Source organism: Montipora foliosa, unplaced genomic scaffold, assembly GCF_036669935.1.
Source record: "Montipora foliosa isolate CH-2021 unplaced genomic scaffold, ASM3666993v2 scaffold_412, whole genome shotgun sequence".
NCBI classification, from domain to species: Eukaryota; Metazoa; Cnidaria; class Anthozoa; order Scleractinia; family Acroporidae; genus Montipora; species Montipora foliosa.
This window is the reverse complement of record NW_027179715.1, coordinates 1,405,001-1,430,000: the sequence shown is the minus strand read 5'-3', so window position 1 is coordinate 1,430,000 and position 25,000 is coordinate 1,405,001. Positions and strand designations below refer to the sequence as shown.

Below are 25,000 nucleotides of genomic sequence, written 5' to 3'. Positions count from 1 at the left end.
TGAACTAAACAACTGAAATCTATAGCAATTTTACAAACAAAAGTACGCGGTATAAACTACCATGCATTCAGTCACTACCAGGTCTTTTTAGTATTATAAAGAAAGTTTTAGCAACATTTTAGCAGCTTACCAGCATACAAAGCTTGTGTAAGTTTCAAAGGCCTTCAACGATAAGGTTACGTAAAGTTAAGAAGGCATAACCATGCATGACAATTTATTTTTTTTACAAATCATTATATTTGATAGTTTTACAATTCAGCATTCCATAATCGGGAGAGTCTATCTTCACCACCGAGTCTCTTCGTCAACACAGGTGTACACGACTTCATTTTTGGAAGGCTTAATGTTGTTTATTCAATGAAATTGCCTAATTTCTTTTTAAGATGACATAGTGCTGCGCAAGCAGTATTTTCCCTTTCGGTTACTAAACTAAGGGGCTGACTCCTGAGCTTGTTCATTGATCAGAACATAACAACTGAATGCTCCAAATAATTAGATTACTGTAAAGTGTGATATTATCCAGATTATTACACATCATGGTTGACAATGCAAGGCAAAGCAAAGTCGCTCTCGAGCCCCAAGGGTTTACACTGCTAGAGCTTTTCCCGGTTTCTATAGCATGAAGCGACTGAGACTATTGCTACTGACCCCTGGACGGGATGCTAAGCCGTATCAGGCTCCTTCCCTGTAGTATATATATATTGCCGGCGACCATCTGTACACCTGAGTGAGAAGAGACAGTGCGGAGCGCAGTTTCCTGTCTTGGAAAATATCAAGGCGACAGCGCTGAGCCTCCAACCAGTCTGGCACACTAAGTGGGCCTCCAGGCACAGCTGGTCGCATAGGAGAAGGAACACGTTTACTACTTTCAAAAATTTTCTTTGGCTATAAAACCTGAAACTATTTACGTTTAATTACTTTAACATGTATATGAGGTCAATGAAAGATTCTTCTACCTCCTTCATTACTTCTCTAAAGGCTATGCTCATAGCTAAACGTTTGGTTTATGTTGTCGACTAGCTATGTATCAGTATAAGTTGCAAACATGTACAGCAGGTTGTTGATCGGTTCAGGTCAATCCCTGCTTAGGTTGCTTTTTTTTTTGGAAGATTGCGATCTGTTTCATCCACAATGACTTTGTTTCCGCAATCTGCCTCTACAACTTTATGATGTCGTCAGTTGCATGTTCATTTTATCTTTATAATACTACATGGTAAGAAATTGACAATTCAAAATTTAGAGTTCCCAAGACTTGGGCCCTTATCAGTTCTAGTCAAGGAAGAGGGTCAACGACGGACATCATTTCTAAGACCGGTCAGTTTAATCAAGAGTTTTAACGTTAAACAGTCTGAAAAACAGAATCCCTTGTGTCAAATTTGACTTGGTCAGCACCTTTTTCTTCAAGGCCACCGTTGTCGCTTTCTTCAAAGCCAAAGTTGACTGATCGAGATTCACCTGACTCTTTCGGCTGCTCATGAATCGTAGCAAGTTCAAAGCTTACTGCTCCACTCTCCTTTAACGTGCTAGATACTGATGGCGCGTTAAGCTTACCACTTTGCACTTGTTGTTTCAGCAAATTTTTCCCTGTCATTCCTCTTATTTCGTTCTGGAGGTCATTAAGAGGCAAAAGTAACGCCAAACAACACGAAAGAGAACAATGTGGATTTTTACGCCACTCTTTGATAAAGCAGCAAAAATACCTCACGTACTGGACTGAAAAAAAGAAAGAAAAGTCGTGAATACGTTTTTATGGTACCGCAAGTGAACGACGACCCAACATACAACGAAGCTTGGTACTCTGCAAAATGCGTATACTGTTTTCTCCCCAGTGGTTGTAAATGCCCGGATGTTTGTTCGTGTCACTGTATTCCAATCATATTGCAAGATCCTGAAGTGTTTTCGATCGAAATTCAGTGAAGATTTCTAGAGAATTTACTTTGTTCGTTGGGAACACATCTCGTATGATGGGTCAAAAAAGAACACTCAGCATAGTTGAGCTTTGCCACCTTAACTCTTTGTTTGAGTTGGCTAAAAAGTTGAAAATTTCACTTTGACATTGCAACGCCAACGTCTATTTTTAGAATACGCGTTCACGCGAAATTCAGTAGTCATTTCCCTGAAAAGAACATAGCAGAATCAGTCACGCGTGACGTGGTTACGTGGTATTGGTGGCCCTATGTTTGTTTCGCAAGCAAAGTGTATCTAAAAAGAAATAAATTTGGGACAGGAGCCCATGAGTAGGAGCTTGCCTCCCCCATACAAGCCCTTTGAGACAACCTTTGACCGTATCTTTCTATTTTTAGAACCAATCCTTTAGCGGGAGACTCACTTTGCATCAATTTACATCAATTAGCACAATTTGCGTACATTGTTTTTGCTATTTTTTGCCTTGGTTAGACAATGACTTTATTCTGATTGGCCATTTTAAACAGTGAAACAACTCTTGGCGTTCTAAAAATAGAAAGATACGGGTTAGGGTTAGGGTTACTCAAGGATATAGTGCGTGTGGAGGCTCCTACTCAGGGACCGTTTTGGGGGCAAGACCGCAAAATGATAGATAAGCAATCTTTTCTAATTCACTCTTGTGCCAAATCAGAAACTCGGACCTCCGTGGGTTCCTTTGGCTTTTCTGGAATGAACAACCAACTTCTTAACTATGTCACTACATTGTAACAATTTTTTTTTTTTTTTTTTTTTTTTTTGCTTCCTAAAATTTAAGAATGATGCTCACATCATTGGGCAAAGTAAATAGCGCCACTCCCCTCCCTCTCGGAGATCAACGTAAGGAAACGACTACTTACCTCCGGATCAATCTACAGCTAAAGAGGATTATTGGGGTGTTTCAAACATAAGTCTGCAAGTTTGTTCTCTGAAGAAAAATTCAAAAAGGAATTGGGACTGCAAACTACAAACCGATTCTGTGCCTTAATTGTAGCGTGGTATCTTCCAGATAAAGTGATCTGCTATATGGTTCTAGCTCACAACCGCACACAATGATATCCAATTAAAAGACAAGTTCCTAACTCTTTTTTTATTTAATTTTAAATGCGAACAAAATGCTTACCCACAAGAATTCCAATTACCAAAAAATTTGCTCCAAATACCAATGCTTTGAACATGATATGGTCCATATATGAGTCCACCAAGGATTGTGCGCCCTCTGCTGGTATTCTGCTCACAGCACCTATTCCGAGGTTGACGAATGTGACGGCAAGGGAAGAAACCATCAGGCTGTTCTCAAATGGATCCGCTATTGGCCGCTTGTACGCAAAGAACATACCATAGAGACCTGACATAACACATGCTAACCCAACATAGGCTCTGCTCTCACCTCCTATCAGGATAATGCTGGAAGTTAATGTCACCTTTCGAGCTGTTTCAACAAGTTCCCAATACCATGAGTGACTGTTGTAATTTGCGAATAAAAAGTGTAATCCTGTGACAATTTCTGGAATTGAATGGTTGGAATGGGTAGATTCATCGTCACCTCCGTCGTCATGTTTCTTCGAAGACCTTTGGTGCCTCCACAGAACCACCAAGACAGCCATAGGTAAAAACATGATGTACAAAATACTGCAATATGCAACAATCACAGATCGTCGGAATTCTTGGCTGGAACACTTGACATTAAAGTCAACTTTTAGAAACTTATCGCACTTTTTACGTTTTTTGTCGAGACATAGTGTTTGACAAGCTTGGGGAAGAACATTTGCTGTCTTGGAGCAGGTGCTTAGATAGGTTATGTAAAGGAAAAAAAAAACTGTTCTGTAGACCAGCTCCTTTGTTTCGGAAATATTCTTCTCTTTTTCCACTTGGCTCGGGAAGATCTTTTTGCTTAATAATACCTTCCTAATGCCATAACTAATGAATGCTAAAATAACGACTGCAGCATTGATACCGAGCACAGCAAACAATCTTCCAAAAGCATTGACTTTTAGATCTGGAAAGAGACAGTGGATAGGAGCAATCTGGAAAATATTTAGCTGTAACATCTCGGAATATTTTCCAATAAGCGCGAGAGAGTCTGGCCATTTGATGTATGCAAATGCCTCGAGAACTCCAAATGTTACCTGGTAGAAACCGATAACAATTTTTAGTCTTCCAAGAATTATATCAGGTAAGGAGCGGTCTTGCTTGTTCTTGGCTTCTTTCCTGCTTCTCCAAACCACAACCGCAGTGATTATAATGGTTACTGCTGCTATGACGGAAAGCTGTGCTATCATCCATGCTTTTGAGGGGCACTCTTTACATGTCTTCAACTGTTTGTAATATCCAGGACTACACACTTCACACAATGGTCCTTCATATCCATCAAAGCATGTGGCGTGTATACCTCCCAGACATGATTCCGGTCTTGGACATTTATGGGCTTGAGGAAGAGGGTATCGGTACTCGATAATGGATTGGTTTCCAACAGAATAATTCCCCTGTAACAAGTCGCTGAAGGATTTGTAAAGTTCTTTGTTTGCATCGTTCTCCCATTTCCACCAGTAACCTGGCTGAAGACTAACGGCATCATTTTCGCATTCCAATCCGTCTTGTTGTTCGCATGACTCGCAGTCTGCAAACATGTGCCTTCGAAAAAATCCTTTCAGACAGTAACATGCTCGAAATCCAGCAAACGACTTTGTATCTGTCCCTGAGAAAAATCAGACAGCGAAATTTACTTATCTGTTAATTCATTAGTACAAAAATGACGAAAGGTTGTTTAATTGTGCTATCTCAGCTTTTCCCCGGTATATATAGTTAAACGTTTAATATAATTCATTCATATTAACAAATATATTTCTGCACCAGGCCCCTAATGCAGTTCACATCTTTTAACAAAAACCAGAACTGAAAGCAGCGTAAGATCTAAGAAACTTTTTTGGAACATTGCAAGATACCACCACTGAATCCTCAGGCATAGTCCAACGAAAGACTTGTGGGAACTCTCATGGAAGTGACATTCTAAAAGGCAAATGATCATTTTACTGGAGTTTTTGACTGCTTGTAATAAACTACCCGAACATGCGTACACTTCAATCATTTGTGACTTTTGCCAGCTTTAAGTATCACATAAATGAGGGTAAAGCAAGGCTCTCTAGTACAATAGGGGAAAAGAACGTGCTAGTCGATTTTGGCCAGCGAGGGAAGAAAACTGGACCTCCCAGAGCAAAACCGTCGAGTCAGGTTGGGACCGTCTGGAAATGAGTCCACATACGATTGCAGTGGTGGGAGGCGCCCTCGATAACCATTATGTAATCCTGACTCCGAGAGTTCCATTTGGTTTCTAGTAGACCTTCGTAATTTCTCTGGCATTATGAATCACTATAGCGGTCGAGATATCAGCTCGAGAGTCTTTAAATGACAAAATAGAAAAGTTAGAAAAGTCGGGAAGGAAAAGATATCTTTTGCCTTTTCATCAAACTGCTTTTGTTGAGACGATAAACGCTCCATGAAGTTAATCAATAAATTTAGTTTTCACTTGGCCTTTGGGCCTTAGCGTTGCTTTCTTTTCTTATTGGTTTCTATTGGAAATCATAAAACTTAATAAGCTGCTTACGACCAGCTTCCTTCCCACATTCCCTCGCGTGAATATTTTATGTAATTGTGTGGGGAATTCAGTTTCTTTTAATATCCATCTCTTTTTTCAATGCTGGCAAACCTTTCTTCTATTTATCTGCCAAGGATTGTAAAGTAGCTCCCACTTAATTAGATTAGGCCATCATGTTTGAGGGGCTTGTTGCAGAAGTCCAACATTGACCATGATGTGTTCATTTGAAAAGTAAGCGAAAAGGTCGCATCTTATTGGCTTCTTGATCATGTTTACAGAAATCTGGTGAACCCTTTCGAGAAGCATGCAAAATAACATCTAAAACCACAACGACTTTTGTTAGAGGATTTTAATGGGGTTAATTAACCGACTAACGACAAACGGCGATAAATATAACTGACTGTCGACAAAACAGGAAACAAATTGCCGATTACTGACAGGTAAATATTAACCGACAACCGACAGAATCTGACAATGTACATGTGGGGATGCTGGTTGGATCGAAATAATGCGTAACGTCCTTTTCTTTTAACATGTCAATTACCGGTTTTCACTGTCACACCATCATCAAAACAATAGACCTAATCGGCTAACTCAATGTTGTACCCAATTCAAATCTCCCGGGATTAAGATTCTTTGTTTATTGTATTTGCATGAATATGTAGCATTCATATTTAAATGATATGGAAATACCTGGAACAAAACGTTTTATTTCCAAAGGGTTTGAATTGGGTACAACATTGAGTTAGCCGATTAGGTCTATTCAACAAATATTTTCAAGAATCTAAGGCTAAAAGAAGATGAATATTCACACAGTCTCGCAAAGCTTCAGGTCTGTGTGATGTTTCGTGCGGGAGATATTCGAAGAAATGTGTTACTCAAATCAGAAACCGATAAGGGTTGAAACGTGTAACGCGCGTTCACAGCCTCCCAATATTCAGTGCAAACTGATTGGTTGAATGTTTCAGTGCTAAGTACCATATTTGGAAACCCCTCGCTCTTTTTGTTCCAAATATGGTACTTAGCAAATTGAATATTCAGAAGCTTGTTTCCCAGCACACAAGGGGCCGTTACACGTTTCAACCTTTATGGGTTTCTGCTCAAATTTATAAGGCTTTGTATGGAGACGCCATCTTTGTGTCCCTCTCACGGGCACAAATATGGCGGCCCCGAAGGTAACAAAAATATGTCATCGAGTTTTACTATAAAATGCCTGTAGTCGTCATCTGAGGGCTCATAAACATCTATATGAGTACTTATTCTCATACAAGGACTGTTTAGATTGCAAAATCTCAGCGAATAAGTAATTTTTTAAATCTACGTGACAGCATTCTCGGCCGCAATTTTAATTCGTGTCACGCAAAAGCTTTGAAATTCAAAATTGCTTTATCACAGGACGAAAAACCCTATCAAACTAAAAATTTTTGAAAAGACAAGTATTCAGCTGTTCTTATAACTAATTAAACTAAGTTCTCAAAAGGATCGACAATTCCTCATTTTAAGTTTGATGACGCCACGTGAAAACCGTAAATAGTATGGCTGGCTCTATTTCACCAGGGGTAACATGGGGCGATTACCACTTGTTAGAAAAAAAAACTTGGTTCTTTCGTTAGGAATACAAATGGGACGTTTACACCAACGAAAATTTTCCGGAAAAAAAGGACAACCTTCGAAGGTTGTCTTCTTTTCCCACTTTCACCGAAACGACTGGAATTTTCTGTACCATTTGTTTAAAAGACTAGAATCAGGCTCCTATGTGAGGATTACATTACTTCAGGCCTAGCGGGCATTGGTCGCCACATTTATTTGTACCCAGACTCCTACAGCATTGGGAAATGGACTCACAAATGGAACGGCTCATTCCGTTTCCCATTTTTTTCGGTAGGTGTCCAGTACCTCACCGATTAAATGGTAAGCGCCCCTGATTGTTGCGCCTGTACGATCGTCGGTACGTTGTTTTTCCATGCAGCCGAGTCATGAGCGGAATTGTAAAAGTGATTGTAAGTTTCTTTCGAAAAGGTGAAGAAGTTGCAATCAAGCGCCATCGTAGCTGCGTTCCAGCGAACATATCAAAACGTAAAGGCGTCTTTGAGTTAAAACACCTAACGGATCTTTTTAGGAGTGAAGAAGCAAGTCCTTCAGCATCGAACATGCGGGTTCTCATTAAAGTTAGTTCGCCTGGTAAAATCCTCTGCGGGTATATGCGAGAACTTTGCTACAGTCACAGATGGGCGGTGGCATCTTGAACTTTCAAATTTGGTATCGGATGTAGGCAGCGGTGACATCGTCGATAAATGTGGAACGTTATATTTGTTCCTGGTCTTTTTTATGTGCTGCGGGGTTTGATATATTCAGAGTAACGTTTAGGGCCCGGTTTCTCAAACGCAGGTTATAAATAAACTAACCTCAGGTTAGGCTTAACCTACAGGTTAAATTTTGTTACCGTGGATTTGTTAGCCCGAGGTTGAAATAGCGTTCTTCAAACAAATGTTCATTCAAACAAATCGAGGGGAAATGCTCCGCGGACAAGAATTGGTTTGTTACAGACAAAATTAACATCTAACGGAACTTTTTAGGAGTGAAGGAGCAAGTCCTTCAGCATCGAATATGCGGGTTCTCATTAAAGCTAGTTCGCCGGGCAAAATCCTCTGCGGGTAAATGCGAGAACTTTGCTACAGTCACAGTCGCATTTGAAATTTTGAAGATTGGTTTGAAGTAATGCGAAGATCAGTCATTTTAGTATTGGCTGTATTAAAGTCTTAGTCAAACCAGGAGTCAATTTAATAAACCTTTTACACGTGTAATTTACAAGTGTAGCTATTGTTCTCATACTCTAAAACAATGGCTACACTTGTAAGTTACACGTGTCAAAAGTTTATTAAATTGACCCCAGTATGCATATTTTTTAGGTAAACATGCATATGGAAGCATAGTTGTTGGATTTTTTTTTTTCATCAAGACGGCGTATTATTTTTCAAGGTCGTCGACGCTTGAGCAATGAACTAGTGAGCACCTTCCTTTCATGAGAGGGGATTAAATGTCGATACTTGACAAATAAAGCTATTTTAATCTGATAGTCTTGTTGGTTTGAAAGTTAACAGAATATTCTTGACTATGCCTTTTCTGTCATGTTAAAAGGTTTTGGATTGTGCGTTGTTGACTTTATTGACTTTTGCTTAAATTACAGGATTTAGTTTAATTGTATCTGTATTCTAATATCTAACCTTGAGGACAAGCGCTGCAGTCAAGAGCACTTTTTCCAGGTGCCTTATTTTTGTGAACAAACGTGCCAATTGGACACCTCTGGCAACTGTCGCTGACAAAAGCCGCAGTGTCGGAGTAATAACCACCTGTGGAGCAATTAGATAATATCATGCACAACGATACAGCAATGCATCATAATTCTACTACTTCTAACATTGATGATGATGATGATGATGATGATGATAATAAAAGGAATAATAATAATCATCATCATCATCATCATCATATAATAATAATGATATAATAAAGCACAAAAATAAAGCACAACATAGTTAATGTAGTTGAAAAATAATAGCGCTTGATTTTCCGAATGAAATAAACAAAATGTATCATCAACATAGCGTCGACGTTATGTTGATGATATTATTTTGCTATTTCTTTTCAACTACATTAACCCCAGGAACCCAAAAGCATCAGATTCACTATGGAAAAAGTAGTAGATCATAAGATACCTTTCTTAGATGTTTTGATCAACAATGACACTCATTTTCCTGTCACTAGTGTTTACCGTGAGAAAACCTTCACGGGCCTTTTTATAAATTACTTTAGTTTTACATCGCGTTCCTACAAACTGGGTCTCATTCGCACGCTTGTTGACAGAACCTATAAGATCAACAACACTTGGTTGGCTTTTCACGAGGACATTACGAAACTTACCAAAATCCTTCAGAAGAATCTTTTTCAAGTCTATCTAGTTGAAAACATTATCAATCGCTACGTCGCACTTACTCGCCATGGCTGTAATCCTCCCTCTTCCGTCTCTGACACTACACGTACCTTTTACTTTAAATTACCTTACATTGGTCCTTTTTCTTTTATCACGCAGAAAAAGGTTCGCCATTTTGCCAAACGTTATTGTAATAATATTGATATTAAGTTAGCTTTCTCATCCTTTAAAATCGGCAACATGTTCAGTGTAAATGATCCTGTCAGTCGTGGGCTCCGTGCAGGTGTGGTATACAAGTTTTTGTGTGCGGGCTGTAGTGCCTGCTATGTCGGGGAAACTACCCGGCATTTTTCCACGCGCGTACGTGAGCACACTTTTAGTGATAGGACCTCGCACGTTTTTAAACATTTACAGAATTCTGAGCATTGCCGCACTTTGAGCTCTAATGACTGTTTCAGTATCCTAGATCACGCTTCTACCACCTTCCAACTTAAGATAAAGAAAAGCCATTCATATTCAATGGAAGAAACCCACACTTAGTCATCAACTTTATCATGTTAATTTAAAGCTTTCTTTGTAATTTTTTTTTTTTACATTGTCATGTTTCCTTGTGTTCTTATAGTTAATTAGCATTTTGGTTCACACTATATCAGTTCAACTCTGTACTTTGTAATTTAAAGTGAAGATGACAGACTTTTCTGTCGAAACATGTTTTTAAATTTATAAAGTGTTGTGTTGTTTCTAAAAATATTGACTTTTTCACTGCTAAAGTTGAAAAGATTCACACTTCCTCTGTGGCACGAAACAGATCTATCGCTAGCAGATGATAATGAATTGTTTACCAACGTTGCTGAATTAAATAACTTTCATGAGGTCAGTCATGATGACGTTAAGGAATTTGCTTATAAGCCTTTAAGCAAGTCCGGTTGTCTTGATCCTCTGCCGGCGTCTTAAGGATTCCTTTCTTGTACTCCTACCTACTATTACCAGGATGGTTAATTAATTTACACATACGAAGTTGAGTCTGGGAATCAAGCCCGGGCCAAATTGTTGGGAGGCGAGTGTTCCCTCTACTGCGCCATTTCTTAGGATTTACCTGGAACAGAGTCAAGGTGTGGAGGAAAGGTCAAAATATCTACTTGCAGCCGTGACAGTGTAGCAATAAAATACTGGTAAAAGTAATAAACATGTGAAAGGTGATCTACGAGAACTATCTGGAGTAGACGTTGCACAAACGTTTTTGGTCAAGCGCTAGCTGGGAGTATTTGTTATTTTGTAAAACATAACAGTGGTAACGAAGAGACGAATTTATCACAACTTTATTTTACGAAAGCAGCATATATATTATAATAGGTGTCAATTAAAGACTATCAAAATTATAACAGGAACGTTTTTATGTTAATCTAAGTAGTAGCTTTCTCCCAGCATAGTTAATAGAGGGGAATGGTTATGAAACTCGACAAACTTCTTTTTGTAGGTTTTTGTTCTCTTTTTTGGCCATGACAGTACACAAAACACAATAGTTAACTACTCCACAATGAGGAACTAATCAAGAGGAACGTGTTGGTTACCCAATTTCTGCATAGTGTATGAGAGGAAAGCAAAAAATTGAGCACGGTCGTGGATTTTCCAACCTAAATCTTGGCAAATTTGTTTGGTCTTTTGATGTTTGCCGAGCTTCAAAACCAGTCCCCTCTATTAACTATGCTTTCAGCCATGAACTAACAACAATAACAATTAATAACAAAGTGGACTCTTTACTTAAGTTAGTGACATTTTTAACTACCTTCTTCGGCGATGATGATTAGTTTTGCAGGTGGATGGTGAAGAAAACTTAATTAAAGCTAGTAAGCTTAGAAATGTCGTTATAGCGGGCGAGTACCCATTTCGTTATCATTCTAATATTTTATGTGATATTATATGGAGTATCCAACAAATTAACTATAATGAGAATCGTAAACAGCGCATGAAAAATTAAGCAGTAGTTTGTAAGGTAAACAATATGATTTGTGAAATAAACAGAGTGCTTTGGTCGAGTGAACCGTATTGCTAGTTATCTTAGGAATCTGCTGAATAGCGTCTTCAAAGAAGGATCCATTTTGTTTCTATTGTAAATGTAACATTTTATGCACACTCATCGAGTACCTTTGTTGCAACTTGCGAATTCCGCAAAAGAGCGTCGTGTAGAACTTGTACAAAAGGTTTGCTACTTATAACAGGAAAGCCCAACAGGAGAGTGTGGATCAATCGATGGTTTATTGAAATTATGACTATACGTAAGGTTACAGATACCCGCTGACCACACGAACTGTACCGGGAATAAAGATAAGACCTGACTGACTGAGAATTAAGGAGAATGAGAATAAGAATTCGTCATATGGGAAAGTTAGTAATGCACCATTAATCAATCGATTTTTAATGCAATGACTGACTGGTAACCCTCATGTATGGGAACTCAATTTGATACATTTTAATATTGAATTCATACATTTAAGACGCAACTCTCGCACTTTAAAATGGTTTTTGGTATTCGATTCTTCTACGCATGAATGAGCTAATTTTATGCATAGGACCTGTGTAAGCTTACCAGCAGGGCAGTCTTTGCACCTTGGTCTGGTGTCAGAGATATCAACAAAAGTACCAGGCGGGCATGGGAGAAGCTTGTACCCACTTTCATCATAATAATTGGCGAATCCAGCCTGAAGAAACACCTCGCGCAGCGGTCCTCTCAGGAAAGCACTTTTATCTGAGATGTCTATAAATTCGGAGTCATCTTTCTCTATACCCCTGAAATTCAAAATAGATGAGCAGTTCTTCTAATGTAATATGGTCATTGAAACAGGATACACTAGAAACAAGGTGCTTTCACAGTCAAGCAGTACTGTCTTGCCTCTTTATTACCGTTAATTCATGAACGAAAAGGTCACACCCTCCTGCACAATCAGGACAACGCCCTTAGATATAAAGTTACTCCTAATTTCCAAGAATAGAAAGAATAGAATCTACCTCTATCCAGCTCTAAACTGTCTCCTCCGTTTGCTTTTAGCTACAAGCTATTCCCAAAGTACTTGATTTCAATAATTGATTAAAGCGACATGACATTTACGCCAATAATGCCAAATAACTAAAGGGAACTCTTAGTTCAAAGCTGGGAGCCCATAACATGGAAAGCTTGGTTTCCATTATAGCCGCGGATAAGTATAAGCCACGGAATTTTCCTCGAATAAGCTAATTTTAGATGGATCTTTAATAAATTTTGGATCATAGAAGAAGTAACCCTTCTCAATCTCAAGGGTTGTCATCAGTTAACTATGTAAGGCTTACTATTAATGGCAACTTTTGATTTAGCGATTTTAAGTTTAAAAAGGTCGATTTAATAAATTAATTACGGAATCGAGGGGAAAGAAGCAGATTGGTTCCGCAGTTACTTAAGCAGGTGAATGCAATATGCTTTGGTAAATGGTACAGATTCGGTCCCTTAGCAAACTCAACTAGAATTCCCAGTCAAGGCTCAATTTTGGGGCCGAAGCTTATGTCAACGATGCTCAATTTGTATCACAATTCATTCACCTTGTGTTTTATGCTGATGACATTAATATTCTAGTTTCCCATGTTGACACCTTCATGAGCTGTGGTGAGGAAAGAACTTCATGCTCTCTGGGACTCGATGTTAAACAGATTGATGATTAGCTAATCGGATTACTGAAAAAAGTTCTGAAAATATTTGTGCCTGATCAGGCTTCTGTCAAATTTTGGTCCAAGAAAGCTGATAAAATACGGAAAATTTTAATTTTCCGATAATAAAAATTCGTAATTAACGTTAAAATGACCAAATTTGTGTGGAAAACTGATTTTAGCGTTATTTATTCTTATTTTTTCCTTCAACTTTCCTTTTTATAAAATATTTTAGTTCTCTGTAAAGAAGTTATATGTTTTTGGAAAGCGTGTTTTTTGAGCTTTAAAATGATGTATTGCTTTCCCCCTAACTGAAAATACTTTTTTGAGAAAAAAAAAAAACAACTTTTTTTTGCGATGGTTGACTTCGCGCGGCCATATTTGGGAAGTACTCTGTAGAAAAAGAGTCCAAAACAAGTGCTGTATTACTTTTATCAAGGGAAAGAGACTTGCCTTAAATCTATTCAATGGCGGCGTTAACGTTTATCTTAATGGTACACCTATAAATAGCAACTACCAAACTGGCTAAATTTTGGTGGGTACTTATTGATCAAGACTTGCAGTGAAATTCTCTTATTAACAACATTTCACGGAAAGTTGCCAAATGTGTTGGGATTATTTACAAAGCTCATTCATATCTTACCTTGAATATTGAAATGTTTATATTACAGTTCAATTTATTCACATATGTTGTGCTGCACTGTTTCGTGGGGAAGTTCCCAGCCGACTAAGTTAATTTTTTTACTACTGCTACAGAAAAGAGCCCTAAGGATTATAACGCAATCAGGCTGGGGAGATCATAGCAGACCCTTGTTTGCTAGATTAAGTATACTGAATATATTTCAAATAACTAAATTACAAATGGGTGAGCTTGTATACAAACATCAAAATAACTTGCTTCTTGATATTTATGACTCCTGTTTCACGAAATCAAGAAATGCTACCTCCTCTCTCCAAAGCTTTAGAAATGAGATGATTATCTGCTTACATCCGAATCCCCAGAATAATTTCCTGTTTAGTTGTAGTTGTATCGTGTTATTGTTTTGCTTTGTTTCCTGTTTTGTTTACTTTCCATCCTAAACGTATCAATTAACCTAATTATAGTCTACTAATTTAATAATAATTATAATAACAATAACAATAACAATAACAATAACAATAACAATAACAATAACAATAACAATAATAACAATAATAATAATAATAATAATAATAATAATCTTAAATGCTCGATTAGGTGTGCGAACACTGTTAACCCTGAGGGTTTTCGTTCGCAAACCTCCACATTTCTGTATAAAATGTATTATTAATTAATTCTATATTGCTGTATGTGTGGAAATATAGAAGTTACCTATGAAACCGTTTTCAGCTTATGATTTGTACAGCAGCTAAGAAGCAAATATCAGAGGTTATATGCTTGCAGTTTCTGGCCCCTAATTGTGTACATTATAAGAGTGACAAAGTGTTGCAGCTTCTATGTTATGTCAGATATACCTACAATTGCACAGAAGTGGAAGTTTTAAATTCCGCAAAAACTATGTTCAATCTCTAGTGTAATGAGTAGTCAAGTAAGCCTCATTATTGGCTTGAAGGCTGTGGGTTTGCAAGAAAAAAAAATTAAAAAATACTTAAATTTGTCCACTGAAACATTACTGTACGCTTTAAGTCTTAAACCCTTGGAGCCGATTGCTCGAAGCCTGGTTAGCGCCAACCGTTCGTTGAGAGGTTTCAAAACCAATGGGCTGTAAACGCAGTAGTTAACGCTGGTTAACGATAACCATGCTTCGAGCAACCGGGCCTGACTGATTGCATTGAAAGAGTGAGGTGGTATTGGAGATCCTATGTTGCTTAATCAGGTGGAAATTTAAAATCAATGACTTTAATTTGTTGTAAGTCACTTCAAAAACGACCCAGGATAAACTTCAAGCGTGGAAGAACAATAGAAATGGATTCTTGCAAGCATCGTCATGATGTTCACTTCAAATGCTCCACTTCTGCAATTGAGACAGTTGTCATTAAATCTCTCGATCTGTAGGTGTAAAGTCATAATGAAATCTATACAGTCTGGATCCACAGGTAAATTAACTTTTAAAGTACTCACAGGTGGACAACGCAGTCTTCATTAAACTTGATGGTGCCAATTTTGCCTCCATGCAAAGTTCTAAATGAAAAAACAGTTAAAACAACCACAAAACCACATCGATTACGTTGAGTGTCTAGGTAAAGATCTTTCATTTATAATAGAGATCAGCAATCAAGCGGGAAAACTTAGTATAAGTTGATAAGTGGTAAAAATCGCTGAAAATGTACCCAGCTGTCAAGTCAACACGATTTTGATATCTGGTAGCTTTACCTACAAAGGTTCGGTGCTGTCGAACAGTCTACCTGCGGCAAAGATTTTCATGACGTTCCAACAAACATCCTAAAATTATCACGGCAAACACGGGACACGAATATCCACTGGAAAATTTGGACCATTTACAGACTTCATAAAATGTCTGTAAATAATAAATTTACAGACTTTAACACTTTTACACCATGATTATAAAATCTCTGTAAATTTATTTTACAGATATTTTAAAGAGTTTTGTTGAGTAAAGCGATATAAAATATTTGTAAAATGTTTATAACTTATTGGAGCTACAACAAGAGAAAATAATTGAAATTTACAGACTATTAAGGTCATTACTAAACAACGAAACAGCGAAACGAAGCAACAAAAACGCCATGTATCACCCCACAATACATTGAATACTAACCGACAAAAGTTGGATTTGAGATTAAATAATCCTAATCTTAATCTAAATGAATTAGGAGTAATAACGTTTTAGGCCTAATTAGGCCTACAACGTTATTACTCCTAATTCATTGAGATTAAGATTAGGATTCAGATTAAGACTGAGATTAGGAGCAATAACTTTTTAGGCCTAATTAGGCCTAAAACGATGTTAATCTCAAATCCAACCTTTGTCGGCTAGTATTCAATGTATGGTGGGGTCATACATGGTGTTTTGGTGCTTCGTGCTTCGTTTCGTTGTTTCGCTGTTTCAGTGTTTCGTTGTTTAGTAATGTCCGACTATAAATCGAAAATTTACAAAGATTTTAGGCCATTTGGTCATGTCTCATGAAATGTCTGTAATTTGCGCTTTATCATCATGTGCGTCCTGTCTAAGTAACCAAATGTCTTTAAATCTATACGCCCTGTTGACGACTGATTTTGAGTGTCGAATATTTATTACCTAATTAAATTATGTGGCAGACTGTTGAATTAGCCCTGCATGTTGCACTGAGTTCGGTTTATCGAAAGTTCGCCGGTTGCAACGAAAAAAATGCCTATCAGTATGTGTTTTAATAGTTCGACTTGGATCAAGTTCTAGGCCCTGTCTATATGGAGGAATGTTTTCTGTGTAAGGTGATCACCCTCCCAGCCGGGTAGCTAGCGTTTATGAGAGAAACGAACTGACTTTTTTCTCCTAGTCAAGAGCTGCCCGTCTCAGTTTCGATCATCAGGAGACTGGGAAGATAGCACTCACGCATGCGTTTATCATCTCGCATTGACCAAGTTGACCCAGCTGGGCGAGCCAAATTGTTTACATGGAATAAAGTTGTCCGGGCTAGGAGGGTGACCCTACTGTCAACATAGGGTGACCAGGCTAGGTGGGTTTCCGCTCTAGCCGAAGCATTTTTTTTCCTCATGTAAACGGTTTGCTATGTTGCGCGGTTAAACCGCAGTTTATAGGAAAATGTAGGAAAAGTTGGCTGGTCCAGGGCATCTCGGGTAGGCGAGCGACCCTTCTACCCGGGACAAGTTTTCTCCATTTGAACGGGGTCTGAGGGCCTCACAAGATTACACCCTTTTAATTGTCGACAACAATTGCAAGGCCATAAAATCTCTGTAAGTTGACACAACCAGGCTATAAAATCTTTGTAAATTGATACAAATGGGTCATATGATAAAATCTCTGTAAATTGACACAACCGGGTCACGATAAATCTCTGTAAATTGACACAACCAGGCCATAAAATCTCTGTAAATTGACACAACTGGGCCATAGAATCTCTGTAAATTGACACATTAAGGTCACGATGAAATCTCTGTAAATTGACTCAACCGGGCCATAAAATTTCTGTAAATTGGCACAAATGGGTCATATGATAAAATCTCTGTAAATTGACACAAATGGGCCATTAAAAGATGTGAGTTGAACACATGAATTGTGGATAAGCTGACGGCCACAAATGCGGGAAAGACACTAAAGCCTTTGCTCCTCTCCCTCCGAAGCAAACAAACAAAACAAGAAAAGTCCCTGTAATTATCAATTGACACCATTTGGCCAATAATTACTTCACGAAATGAAAACTGTATATAAGGAAAAACGTTTTAACAAAGAGGAGGGGCCCTTGGATACCTCATTGCTAGACGCTGACTGCAAAAGTGAAGGCTCGTGTCTCTTTCCCGCCTATTTGATCACATGACTTTACGGAACCATCATGATGAAAACATACATGCAATGAGTTTAGACGATGAATGCCAGATAACGTTTGCAAAATGAAAAACGTACTCCAACGAAGCTGCATCAAGTGCAAAATCGTTATAATGAACTCTCATTCCACGTCTACTTCAAAGAAGACACGACCTACCCTCGCTACCATAAGTTGTGTATGTCCAAAAGTCTCACCCAACTTTTTTCGATGAGATTGGGCTGGAAATTATTATTTCTTTGTTCCCCTCGATCTCCCTCCCCACGAAGGAAACAATATGTCGGCTAACGTTCGCTCGACTTGCTCGAAAATACGCCTGCACTGCAGACTTATTGCTAACGGCAAATCGTTTTACTTCCTGAAGAAGTCAGGCTATGCTTGACGAAATATTGGTTTAACAAAAAATATATATATCCTCACAGCCGTACAACCAGCCTTGCATTATTATTTTACTCTATTATTGTTGCATTTTTTTCTTTCTTCTTTATTCAAAGCCCACAGTTTCACTTGCTTTCCTCAAACACTCATTCAGCAAAATCAAAATTATCCTTCTGAGTCTCCAAAATTCAGGGTTCCTGCAAAATTACAATCATTTCATTTGAGTACAAAAAAAATCGAAAAAGTTCGTTCCTTGATCGATTCCAATTCCTTGTCCGGTTCCGGTTCTAAAGTTGCCCGCAATGAGACATCGTTCCAAAATTCCTTCATTCAACGTCCGGTTCCTTGCCTGAGCTCAAAAGGTACCCTCCAGTGAGACTTTATTCTTGAGACTTCATTCTTAAATTCCAAGTCCGGTCCTGATTCCATAAAGTTGTACTCCAGTGAGACTTAATTCATGTTCTAAGAACAAGTTCCACAATTCCAGGTTCACAAGTTTCAGTTCTCTATTCAATTACTCAGAATTATCCAAATTCATAAGCCACAAGTCCAGTCCGGGTCTAATATCGCCAAGCAAATCTCGGCATTATTCAAAAATAAAAAAGAAGCACCGCGTTGGAAAACATCAAAAACTAAAAGGTTTGTCATAAAAACAACTAGAGCGAAAGAAAAAACAGAAAACCTTAGTGATCGCTTCTCGAGAGAACAGGCACACAGCCGAAACTGTCTTCTTCCGGCCTCATCATTTGTTCCCTGAGAAAAGTACCGAAGTATTATGGTACTTGATCTGTGTTGTTGGCCGAGAAACGAATCTAACTACCACGGACCAAAATCTGATCTTTACAAACGCTTCATCGATGACTGCGTCAGCGCTACTTCATCCAGCAAAGAGGAACTCGACCAATTCATCACTGCAGTCAATTCTTTCCACCCGGCTCTAAAATACACCTGGGAATTTTCCGAAAATTCACTAGCTTTCCTCGACATTAAACTTTCAATCAATGGCAACAGTTTAGCTACTAGCGTGCACTACAAACCTACGGACTCTCATAACTATTTATTAAATTCGTCCTCTCATCCACAACACGTGAAAAATGCCATTTTATTCTCTCTGTAAAGGACCCCAGAACGAGACTCATCTATTTCCGTAGTGATTACAAGTGATTCTTTCTGATTCGCTTATTTTAATTATCTAGTGTTACGTCATTAGCCACCCGTTGAAATATTTAGTACAAATAGCGGCATCTTGCCACTAGCCTTTAGTCCTCGTTAGTTTTTACCTTGATTGGAGCGCCTTCAATAGTAATGGAAGTTCATCAACTCACCCTTGGCCCTTGAGTTCAAGCGGGAACCGATGTGTAAGTGCAATTACTTTAATACCTTTGTTGTTTAAGCACTTGTCTCGGACAATAGTTTTTCTAGTGCAAATACTACGTGGACCCCTCCACGTGTGGAATTCAAGTCGACCACGTGACACCGCCCAAGCCTTTGTTTCTTCGAGCATTAAATTCAAAATACATTTAGTTCCCTTTTGTGTTTGTAGACATTTCCAGTATTTTGGTTTCATTCTCCTGCTTTATGCTTCACTCGTCATTGCACTTCCGTAAGCAGTGCTAAAATGTAACCACGTGTTCGTAGTTTTTAAATGGTAGTTTGTCTTCGCCGTTATCTATGTTTCTTTTCATATGCTATTCGACTTCGTACGAGTACCTTGATTTGATTAGTCTCAATTTTTGTCTATTTTGCTTGTTTATTCGTAGTTTAGCTGCTTGTTAGCTTGTCCTCGTTAAACTATGATTGGAATGTGTACTCCTCTTACACTTTCGTGATCATTTGTTATCCTGGTAATCCGCAAATATTTAGTAATTATTTTGTATAATTTCGCATTGTCTTTCAGTTTACATTCGATTATCGTCAATTAAATCACCAACAATCAGTGTCAACCCGTGATTCCTGACTTTACTCGACTAGTAAAGCATTCCCGCTCGCTACGTTCATCGCGACAAGTTGTTTAGTTCGTGACCTTTGGCTCTTCAACAGTCGCCGTGAGCCTGACGCTACAGTAAAACATCGCAACGCTACTCAAAGCCTGCCATTGATAATTGAACACTGTGGAGCTAACATTAGAAACAAATATGAGTGTTGTATCCGCACCGGAAGGCCTTTCTTATGACAATGAAAACCTCGCTGAGGGATTGCCGACCGCGAGATCAGAGATAGGATTAAAGGGTTCCTTTCCCGCTCGCCGAAAACAAAAATTTACCGAAAAGGGAAAAGAGTTCCTTAAGGACACAAGGCGCAAAAACAGAGAAAGTGCCTTTAGAAGCTTAGTAAGCAAGACTCAATCGGTAATAAGGCTATGTGATACAGCAGAAATAACATTGAACGACTTGGAAGCTGGCCGCGATCAGCTAGATAAATTAAAAGATAACTTTAACGAAGCTCATCAAGCCCTTGACGAATTACTCGAGACCGAATCGGAAAGGGAAAACTCATACCGGTGGTTTGACGTCAGAGACCGTGAATTTACAGAACATAGAATGAGAATTTGCGAACGTATTCAGTCTCTTCAGAGAGCATCGTACGCCGAATCCAGATCAAGTGCCGCGAAATCTAGGCGATCTGTCACATCAAAATCTTCCTCTCGTAAGTCCTCCCTACGTTCCGTTTCCTTAGCAAGAGCCGACGCCGCTGCGAAAGCCGCGAAAGCAAAAATAGAAATGGAATTTCTTGAAAGGGAGACCGAACTTGAGCGCATCCGATTAGAAAAGCAGTATGCTCTGGCCAAAGCAGAAGAGAACGCACTTAGAGGGATTTTAGATGAAGAATCCAAACCAGTCGTTCACATTAAAAGGGAAACCACACGAGACGAAAGGTTCAAGTGGTCACCCGACGAGACAACAGTTCCGGAAACCGCCAAAAGCGAAACGAATCCCAAAAGCCCTCCCTTTGTTCCGAAAGCGTCGCCGGAGGCCCTTCGTACACAAACAAGCACTCAGAATGGTGAACAATTTTCAAACACGAATCTCGCCTTAAACCAACTAATTAGTCTTCAAGCTCGACAAACTGAATTGAGTTCGCTCTTGATTAACCAGCAAAAAACTTTTCATCTTCCTGTCAAAGAGCCGCCATCATTTTCCGGTGATTCTTTTGAATACCCCGCCTTTGTCACAGCATTTGACAGTATCATCGCAGCAAACGTTTCCGCCGAAAAAGACAAGCTATTCTTTCTCGAAAAGTACACGAGCGGGAAAGCAAACGAAGCGATTAAAGGTTTCTTAGCAACCAACTCTGACACTGCATATACCGAGGCACGAAAGTTACTCGACCAGCGTTTTGGGAACCCTGTGGTAGTCTCAGAAGATTACAAGAAAAGGCTTAGAAATTGGCGGCAAATCAATGAAGGTGATAGCAAGGGATTGCGAGAGTTTTCCGATTTCCTAATCCGATGTGAAGAGGCCATGAAATCCATGAAGTCAATGTCTGAGCTAGATTCCACGCAGATTCTACAGTCCATTTGTGCTAAGCTCCCATCGTACTCAGGTGTTAAATGGTGTAGATTCGCACACGAAGTACAAGTAAAGGATAAAAAACTCGTTGGATTCAAAGACTTTGCGAACTTTGTCAAACAAGAAGCAGAGCTTGCTAACGACCCTATATTTCCACCCGACGTGTTGAAAAGGGAGCGAAAGAAGAACGGCCCTGCCAGAGACAACAGCCGGCTCTCAAAAACCAAGCCTCAAGGTGGGCCTGATCCCAGCCAGTCGTTCGCTACGTCCGCCAATCTTGGAAAGGGAAGCGAACAGAAACAGCAACCGCCCACAAGAGTACGTCTACCACCCTGCCCCATCTGTGAGGATAAACACTTCATAGCGAAGTGTGCCACTTTCAATAGAGCCACAGCGGACGAAAGGCTTGAAATGTTAAAGAAATTGCACCTGTGTTTCAGCTGTTTCAAAACCAATCACGTATCATCAGAGTGCAGATCCAGGTCGACCTGCGATAAATGCAGGAAGCAACACCACACCCTACTGCATGGAACCACACCAAAGCAATCACCAAGTACTGGACCGCCACGAGGTCCCACAGAACAGCCACAGCCACCCTCCGCCGATGAGTCCGCACACTCAAATGCTACTAGCACTGTTAACAGCTCTGCTGGTGTGTTGAGCTCTGCTACCACGTGCCGGATTGTGCCAGTCGTCCTGTACCACAAAGACAACCCTTGCAACGAAGTCAAAACGTATGCGCTTTTGGACGATGCGAGCGACACAACGTTTATAACGAACAAATTAAAGAGCGAGATCGGCATTGATGGAGTTAGTACTAGCCTCAACTTATGCACCATGCATGGTCGTGAAGTTGTCCCAGTATCTCGAGTCGACGGATTGGTCGTTGAGCGCCCCGACAGGCGCGCTAAAGTTGATCTGCCAAAAGCATACGCCAGAGATTCAATTCCATCGAGGAAAGATCAAATCCCCACTCCAGAGATAGCAGACAAGTGGCCTCATCTGAGAAAAATTAAAGAAAAGATCTCGCCTCTCAACGAGAGCCTTAATGTTGGCGTGCTTATTGGTTCTAATTGCCCTAAGGCTATCAAGCCAAGAGAAATTGTGGCTGGAAGAAGTGAAGACCCCTATGCAGTACGAACTCTCCTTGGATGGTGTATAGTTGGACCGGCCAATCCCCCTGACACCCAAACGGATGAAGACAGCGTAGTCACCTGCAACAGGATCGTAGCTAAAGAGATCGCACGTGATACTGCTGATAAAGGAATAAACTTCGTGCTAAACTAGCCGACGAAGGAACTCATCAACGTCACTGCAATAGTGAAGATGTTTGAACAGGATTTCGCAGAGCACAAAGGCACGCCCGCCAAGAGTCTCTCAATGGACGACCGAAAATTCCTAAAAATAGTCAAAGATGGTATTCACCGAACTGACGATGGTCACTATGAACTCCCTCTTCCACTCAGAGACGAAGCCATAGGCCTCCCAGACAACAAAGAAGTAGCGCTTCGACGGCTGAATCAGTTAAAGAAACGATTTGCTAGCGACGAGCAATATCGAGAAGATTATGTTAAGTTCATGAGCGAAGTTATCAACAAAGGCTACGCCGAAGCAGTACCAACCGAAAACGCGACCAACAGAGCCAAGAAAAACATATGGTACATACCACATCATGGATTGTATCATCCAAAGAAGAAGAAGTTTAGAGCCGTTTTCGATTGCGCCGCGACTTACCAGAATCAGTCTCTGAACAAAAACCTGCTACAAGGACCAGACCTGACGAACAACCTGGTGGGAGTGCTGACAAGATTTCGACAAGAGCCAGTCGCCTTCTGCTGCGACATTGAGGGCATATTTCATCAGGTGCGAGTCAACGAAGAACACAGGGACTTGCTGCGTTTTCTCTGGTGGCCGAACGGCGATACAGCGAAAGAACCACAACAGTACAGGATGACAGTCCACCTATTTGGAGCCACATCCTCCCCTGGCTGCGCAAATTTCGCGCTAAAATCTACGGCTGACGACCACGAAGCTGAATTTGGTGTGACTGCCGCGAACTTTCTGAGAAATGACTTCTACGTGGACGACGGTTTAAAGTCCGTAGGCACAGTTCAAGAAGCAGTCAAACTCATTAAGAACACAAAGGTGATGTGCGACAAAGGCGGTTTCAATCTACACAAGTTTGTGTCAAATAGCAAAGAGGTGTTAAAGGAAATTCCAGAGTCCGACAGAGCAGATGGCGTAAGGGATATAGACCTGGACCTCGACTCACTTCCCCTAGAACGTACGCTCGGAGTTCAGTGGTGCGTGGAGACGGACTGTTTTCAGTTCCGAATCGTTCTCCAGGACAAACCGTGTACCAGGCGAGGCATCTTATCCACCATCAGTTCTATCTTCGATCCTCTGGGTTTTGTTTCCCCACTCCTCCTACAAGGCAAGTCCATCCTACAGGAGCTGTGTCGACAGGACCTAAACTGGGACGATCCCATCCCCGACGAAATCAAAGCCAAGTGGCAAAGATGGCGAACAGAACTGATGCAGCTGGAGAGCATATCGATCCCGCGGTGTTTCAAACCTGATAACTTTGATCGTGTGATCAGAACGGAGTTGCATCATTTCTCAGATGCAAGCATGGAGGGTTACGGACAGTGTAGCTATTTGCGTCTTGTAAACGAAGACGGACGCATTCACTGCGCCTTCGTAATGGGCAAGTCCAGAGTGGCCCCCCTTAAGCCGGTGACTATACCTCGCCTAGAGCTAACTGCAGCCGTGTGCTCCGTCAGGGTAAGCGAGCAGATTCACCGAGAGCTCGATTACTTAGTCGATCAAAACTTCTTCTGGACCGATAGTAAAGTGGTTCTGGGCTACATCAGCAACGAGAGCAGGCGTTTCCACGTATTCGTATCGAACCGAGTCCAAGAGATTCAAGACAGCACCAGCGCCACTCAGTGGAAGCACGTGGAGTCACAAGATAACCCCGCTGACGAAGCGTCTCGAGGAATGAAAGCGCGAGAGCTGCAAGATTCCCGATGGCTCCTTGGACCAACATTCTTATGGAAGAAAGAGAACGAGTGGTCAAACTGCGACAAGGTTGACCACAGCCACGACGTCCGACCTGATGACCCAGAAGTTAAAAGGTCAGCGGCAATGGCAACAAGAACCACGGAAACACGCTACCCTGACATCTCTAGAAGGATAGAGCGATTCTCTGATTGGTTCAGAGCAAAGCGCGCAGTAGCGATCTGCATCAAGTACGTGAAAAAGTTGAAAAATCGTGTAAACAAGGCCAAAGAAGAAACTTGTGAAGTTAGTGTCCACGATTTAGAGGTTGCTGGAGCTCTCATTATTCGTTCGTTTCAAGCAAGTGCATTCCGAGAAGAGATTGACACATTGAAACGAAACAAGCAAACCCAAGGCGAAGAAAATAAAGAAAACCTTAAGTTCCACAGTGCTATTTACAAGCTGGACCCGTTCATCGACAACGAGGGC

At 40.2% G+C, this 25,000-nt stretch overlaps 2 protein-coding genes across 2 annotated transcripts in view; one reads left to right on the top strand and one right to left on the bottom strand.

Moving 5' to 3' along the window:
* Positions 1-3,004: 3,004 nt before the first annotated feature.
* On the bottom strand, positions 3,005-17,556 carry LOC137988296 (putative leucine-rich repeat-containing protein DDB_G0281931). The gene is made up of 4 exons (XM_068834332.1): positions 17,552-17,556; positions 12,055-12,254; positions 8,761-8,886; positions 3,005-4,639 (listed from the first exon to the last, which is right to left on the bottom strand). Exons 1-4 carry the CDS (start codon positions 17,554-17,556, stop codon positions 3,042-3,044), a joined length of 1,929 nt encoding a protein of 642 aa, XP_068690433.1. The 3' UTR covers positions 3,005-3,041.
* Positions 17,557-22,837: 5,281 nt separating this feature from the next.
* The window catches only part of LOC137988295 (uncharacterized), a 3,426-nt gene continuing 1,263 nt past the window's right edge, over positions 22,838-25,000 (top strand). Inside the window, exon 1 of the mRNA XM_068834331.1 lies at positions 22,838-25,000. This exon is cut by the window's right edge and continues 1,263 nt beyond it. Within this exon, the coding sequence (XP_068690432.1) occupies positions 22,838-25,000 (2,163 nt within the window).